Raw genomic sequence first — 6,167 nt, 5'->3', positions numbered from 1 at the left:
CCATCTGGCTGCCCAGGGGCCCCAGGAATGCCTGGTCCGCATCTACATTATCCGAGCGTTTGGCCTGCAGCCCAAGGACCCCAATGGGAAGGTAACATTCCTAGAGCTCTCACCTCCCCTGGAATAAATGGTAGGCTGGGGTACAAAGAAGCTGCAGAATTTGGATACACTCTTTGCCCCAGGGAGTTCACAGTAAGTGGGAAAACCGGACAAACATGTACAAACCTGAGGTGTGACTGCATTGGAGTTCTATCAAGGCCAAGTGTTCCAGGAGGTCAGAAAAGGCCAAAGTCAGTACAAGACTTTGGAATAATGGGGAAGACTTCCTGGAAGGAATAGGATTCTTAAGGACTGATGGAGTTTTGATAGGCTGGGAGGGAGAAGAAAACCATATTTTAGGAGGAGTCAGAGACCTTGGCAAAGGTTTGAGAGCAGACTCAGTGTAGGTGTAGCACAAGGATAAGGCATAAGGACAAGGGACATTGATGGTGTAGTCCTGGGGCAGGACTTTGTGGGACTTTCAAGGGTGGGGTGGGGAGGGAAGAAGGGGGGGGTAGAACATGATGGGTAACTGTGCTGGCCTGGCCATGGCGGGGCCTGAGGCAAAAGGAAAATTCAGCAGTCCTGATCCTGTCTTTATTGAAAACTTTGATATTTTCTTCATCATGGACTGTTGGTGCTGGTTTTAATTTTTAAAATATCACATTAAAATGTTGTTTATTTTGATTACTAAGCTTTTTTGTCTTTCCCTTAAACTTTGTGCCTGAGGCGAGCACCTCACTGACCTACTCTAGCCCTGACCCTGAGTGAAGGAGGGGAGCTTGAGGGAGGGCAGGAGTCTGGAGCTACCGGGAGATGGGGGGAGGAACAGAGTAAAGTTGGGAAGAGAGAGAAAGAGGAAGAGGTGAGGCAGGAGTGGGGGACAGTGGGGTTCAGAGGTACGAGGCTAGGGTCTTCTCTTGTCTCCTTAGACAGGTGCAGGCCTAGCCTGTGTCCTAGGCTGTGGGTAGGGACCTGGTGTCCCATCCCTGGTGCCCTGCTTTTCAAGGTGAGAAAAGCTGCCCATGGCCTGCTGGGAGATCACAGGGAGAGATGGAACAGTCCCCGCCCAGGCACCACCGATGGCCTCCAAGACGTGGCTGTGGTCAAGTTTATATACTTCAAGCCTTCCTGGTGCCGAGACTGACCGTAAACATTCTTTGGCCCTGGCTGCTCCAGAGGCTAGTTGAGGGAATGCTGCTGCTTGTAGGAGGCTGCATTGGGCTGAAAAAGTCTGGCCATCTCTCTCCCTCTCCACCTGCTGAAGCAGAGGTCACAGACAGGACCCCAGCTTGGCCCGGTCACATATGTCACACAAACTGGCATGTTTCTGAGGACATGGGCCTGGCCCCCACCCGCCCTCTCCCAGTGGGGCAGTGGATTGGGAGTATGGGGGACTTAGGCGCCCAGTTTCCACGGCCAGAGCCGAGGCTAGAAGCCCACATCGGGGGTGGTGTGCAGGATGGGGCTGCTGGCCTGGCAGGTGGCAGCTTCTTGATGGTGGGCCCCCTTGCCCCTTTGAGGGGCAGAGCAATGAAGGAGCCTTAGAAGCGTGTTGGGAAGGTTACGTCGCTGAAGTGTTTCCTTCTCCTCCTCCAGTGTGATCCTTACATCAGGATCTCCATAGGGAAGAAATCCGTGAGTGACCAGGACAGCTACATCCCCTGTACTCTGGAGCCTGTGTTTGGAAAGTAAGTTGGGGTGGCTTGGGCCTTGGGGTGGAGGTGCCAGTCTGGATAACCCACAGCCCAGCGGGAGAGATGTGGCTGCCACTGGGAAGTCCCCATCTCCTGGAGCAAAGCTGTGTTCCCTAAATCTTGCATGTCTGTAAGGGTGTAACCTCAGCTAGCGCTTCCTTAAGCGCTAAAGGCTTGAGTCCTTGCAGCAGCGCCTAGTTAAACAATTACCTTGAAGATCAGAAATCTAAATGGAAACCCAGAGCATGCATTTGCTAATTCTTCTTCTTTTTAGATCAACTTTTACTTTGGAATAATTTTAGATTTACAGAAAAGTTACAAAGATACTACAGTTTTCGTATACCCATCACTCCATTTCCTCCGCCATTAACATTCCTACCTAACCGTGGTACATGTATCAAAGTTAAGAAATTGATATTGGCGCATTACTATTAACTAAACTCTAGACTCTTTTAGGATTTTGCCAGTTTTTCCATTAATGCCCCTTTACTGTTTCAGGATCTAATCCAGGATTCCTATTACATGGAGTAGTTATTCTCTTTTACTGTCGCACGTTCATCTGTGGCAGATAGTGGAAGGATGTGGACTCAAGAGGGTAAAATGCTTCCTAAAATCTAAGAACGAGGGAAGGAGGAAGCAGTGCCCATTGCACGGGAGTAGTTCCCAGGCTTCCTGACTTGCTTGCTGTTTGGATGCGAGCGTATTTAGGGCAGAGAGAGGAGAATCTTGAGGGAGGTTGGCAGCTATTTCTCTAGCACCTGTAGGAGAAGGCATGTACCGATATTGTCAAGCGACACACTGGATTCATGAACCGGTGTCTCTTGAGTTAGCTGTAGTCATCTGGCCCTGCAGAGAGACCCAATCAGCCAGGGGAAATGCCATTTTTGAAGGGGAAACAGCCCTGACCAATGATGAGCCACTGCCAAGCTGGAAGTGGAGGAAAGGGCTGCGGGGAGGATGGTGGGTGGAAGAGAAGAACCCTGTTCGGTGAGAGCCCCAGTGGCCAGCATGGGGCCCCATGCCGACGGGACCGCGCAGGGCCCAGGGCAGGGTAGGGGAGCTAGTGTAGAAACACGCCTCTCCCTCTCTGTTTTACCATCTCCCTCGGATCTTGGCCACCTGCTCTGCTTGGGGTGTCAAGCCTCTGCGAGTCCACAGCAGAAGCTCTTTGTTTCTATCACTCACATGTTGACCAGCAGAATGCATGGGACATAATCAGACACAACTTTGATTTTGTCTGCCAGTTTCCTGTAAACATTTATTCTGTGCGGGTGACCTTCCTCACTCCCTGAGTGGAAACTGTGGCAGGCAGGCCACTTTCCCGCTCAGGTTTAGGCAGTCCACTTTGCCGTCAGCCCACCGTCTCAAGTTGGTAACCAGACGCGCATTCATGTGTCATCAGGAGCGCACCAGATGGCTGGAGGGCAGTGTCTCCCTCTCGCAGCTGCGTCCACCTTGGGCACAGCGTGTGCGCCTCGGGGGTGTGCGCGGAGGGAAGGAGGGTCTTTGCCCAGTGTCCCCCCCCGCCCCGCCCCTTCCTGCCATCCTTCGCCTTACTTGCAGGGCCAGGACTGGGGAGCCTGTGTGAGAGGAGGGGCCCATCTCAAGTGCTGACTTCGCCCCATCCGGTACCCTTTGGGTGGTAGATGTTTGCTTTCCTGTGGGCTTTTCAGAGACACCCCCTGAGCCCTCCTAACATAGCTCCTGGGATGTGGCAGGTGCTGTGTCCCTGTAGCGGGTGTCCCCCTCCCATACCCCGCAACCCGTTCTCAGATGGGCCGCTCCACAGTCTCTCGCTGTTGGAGCCCCAGGTCCCGTGGGACAGGCTTCAGAGCAGCAGCCCCCTCCTCCGCAGGCAGCGCTGCAGTTCCGTGCCCAGCCAGGACGGGAGCTCAGCTCCTCCCAAACCTACCCCCACCTCCTCTCTGCTACAAGCTGCTTGTGCGTCCTCCACCACAGCTCGGGTGCCAGGCTTGTGTGTCCCTCCTGCAGGGACCTCATTTCAGGGGAGAAGGGACAGCATTTCTACACTTGACCTCCGTGGGAGGTGACGGGGGGGTCTCAGAGCACGGCAGGAGCTCTCTTCAAAGAAACCTCCGCACAAATCCTCTCTTAATCCCACTCCAGAAGGAGTGGTGAAGCCCCAGGAGTCCGGAAAGTGGATCCCAGGCCATGCCCTTGGTAAATTTCTGGAGCTCTGGCACCTGGCTCTGGAGTCTCACATCTCTTGTCTCCAGGTGTCCTGGTTGAAACTTCATTTTTAACCTTGTGCTCCATTTCATTCGTCCATTCTGTGGTCCATCAGGCAGGCATCTGCTATATGCCTGGCTCAGATTATTTGGGAATACCGCACACGCACGCACGCGCGCGCACACACACACACACACACACACACACACACACAGGCACACACACTCAGACAAGCCCAGCACTGGGAATGCTGTGGGCGGTGTGCTGTAAGAGCTTTAGGAGGCTTGAGGAGGGTGGACTGCAGGCCAGTCCTGGGAGAGGAGGAGGAGACCAGGGGTGGCTTTCTAGCTCTTGCTCCAGCCTTGCCACCCACTTGAGTTTGCGCTGTGTCCAGTGACCTCTGGGAGCTGGCGTCATCATGACAACTGCCTACCCCGCCCCCCGCCCCCAATAGGATGTTCGAGCTGACCTGCACTCTGCCTCTGGAGAAGGACCTGAAGGTTACCCTCTATGACTACGACCTCCTCTCCAAGGACGAAAAGATCGGGGAGACGGTTATCGACCTGGAGAACAGGCTGCTGTCCAAGTTTGGGGCTCGCTGCGGACTCCCCCAGACCTACTGCATGTAGGTGCAGGGCACTGGCTGCTTCCCTGACTGTGGGCCGAGCCCTGACTGTGTGCCAGCCTGGGCCTAGCTCGGCACAGACACTGTCTCTCTCAGTCAGCCCAGGTCTTATCCCCACTCCATAGATACGGAAACTGAGACCTGGACTTGTAAGTGGTGGGATTAGCATTTGAACGTGCTTATCTGATGCTAAGAACCCAGCTCTTCCTCAGGTCCGTTATAATCAAGTTCTCCCTAAGGCACCGTCAAGGGCCTGGAGAGGGGAAGGAGAAGGGAGACAGACAATGGGACACACAGCCCCGCTGGGCCCCAGGGTGAACTCACATGTGGCCAGCCCCACCCACTTCCTGCCAACTTGGGTCTTGTCTGGGTCTGATTGTTTAAAGCTGGAAATTGGAAACATTTCAGTTCCAATTCCATGTGTATGTAAAGAAGTCCTTTTGTCTCTGAGCCTCAGTTTCTCTGTGTGTGAAGTGGGCTCCCCGGTCATGATGAACAATCACACAGGGTGCCCACGGTCAAAGTGAAGGGTGGGTGATGCCATGCGTGTAGGTACATAGGTCACTGCACACACCTCTGCCCCCATTAGTGTCCTGGAGCGTCTCATCTTTGTCTTGTGTTTGGGCCTCAGCTCTGGACCCAACCAGTGGAGGGATCAGCTCCATCCCTCTCAGCTCCTCCACCTGTTCTGCCAGCAGCGCAGAGTCAAGGCCCCCGTGTACCGGACAGACCGTGTAGTGTTTCAGGATAAAGAATACACCATCGAAGAAATAGGTGAGTTCTCCCTCTCCCGCCCTCTCTCTTGTGGGTCCTCTCCTGCTGGATGTAACCACTGGACACAACCCACACCTGCACGGTGTGGTCTTGAGTCTCTCCAGGGCAGCACAGATGGACTAAACTTGCACTTGGTATTCTTGGGACCAGTACTTACCTGGGACACCATTGTGAAAATTAGAGGTCAAGGTGGGGCCAGGGTCAGGGTGGGTCAGGGTCAGAGCTCAGTCTAAGATCAGGTTGGGGCCTGTCTGATGAGATGAGGGGTGATGAGGGGTGAATCTGAAGATGAGGGGTGAGTCTGAAACCAGGGTCAGGGTCATGGTTAGGATCAGTCTGCTTCTGGCTTTGGGTGGGCAGACTGGTCAGAGTTTGGGTACAGCCCACCGCTGAGAAAGTTTTCTACTTAATCATACTAGTCTGCCAGCTTGACCTTGTCGGTACCTTCTGAGCCCCCAGTCACAACTCCTTCACCTGATACATCCAAAGAGTGGCAGGAAGCCCTGTAGCCCCCGTCTTGCCTAATGCTCTGGGTCTGCCTCATGCTCATGCCGAGGGTCCTGCCACGTGCTCCCCGCGTGTCTGAGATGCTCATATGCCTGCACGGCCCACCCAGAGCAGCTCAGACTCCCCAGCGGTGTTACAGACCCAGCTGGCCCCTCGCCTCCTGCTGGTTTCGGAGATGTTTGATGTCAGAGCTGGTGCTGAGGTTGTAAAAGGGGAGCGAGGCTTTGGCTCCCTCGTCTCAAATCCCCCTCTCCTTCGTTTCTCTGATTCTCCGAGGTCATGGCTGAGCCAGGCTCCTTTCCATTAGGCCCTAACCCCTCCCCCAGTCTCTTTCC

The 6,167-nt window shown here is 54.3% G+C and overlaps 1 protein-coding gene across 14 annotated transcripts in view; it reads left to right on the top strand.

Annotated features, from left to right (window-relative positions):
- The window catches only part of DYSF (dysferlin), a 229,745-nt gene that overhangs the window by 198,107 nt on the left and 25,471 nt on the right, over positions 1 to 6,167 (top strand). For all 14 annotated transcript variants that reach the window (XM_007453392.1, XM_007453388.1, XM_007453390.1 and 11 more), the window contains 4 exons: positions 5 to 91; positions 1,639 to 1,730; positions 4,381 to 4,551; positions 5,183 to 5,325. In XM_007453392.1, coding sequence (XP_007453454.1) covers positions 5 to 91; positions 1,639 to 1,730; positions 4,381 to 4,551; positions 5,183 to 5,325 — 493 coding nt within the window. The remainder of the gene's footprint in view (positions 1 to 4; positions 92 to 1,638; positions 1,731 to 4,380; positions 4,552 to 5,182; positions 5,326 to 6,167) is intronic.

Source organism: Lipotes vexillifer, unplaced genomic scaffold, assembly GCF_000442215.2.
Source record: "Lipotes vexillifer unplaced genomic scaffold, Lipotes_vexillifer_v1.1 scaffold253, whole genome shotgun sequence".
NCBI classification, from domain to species: Eukaryota; Metazoa; Chordata; class Mammalia; order Artiodactyla; family Lipotidae; genus Lipotes; species Lipotes vexillifer.
This window is presented reverse-complemented; position numbering and strand designations above follow the sequence as displayed.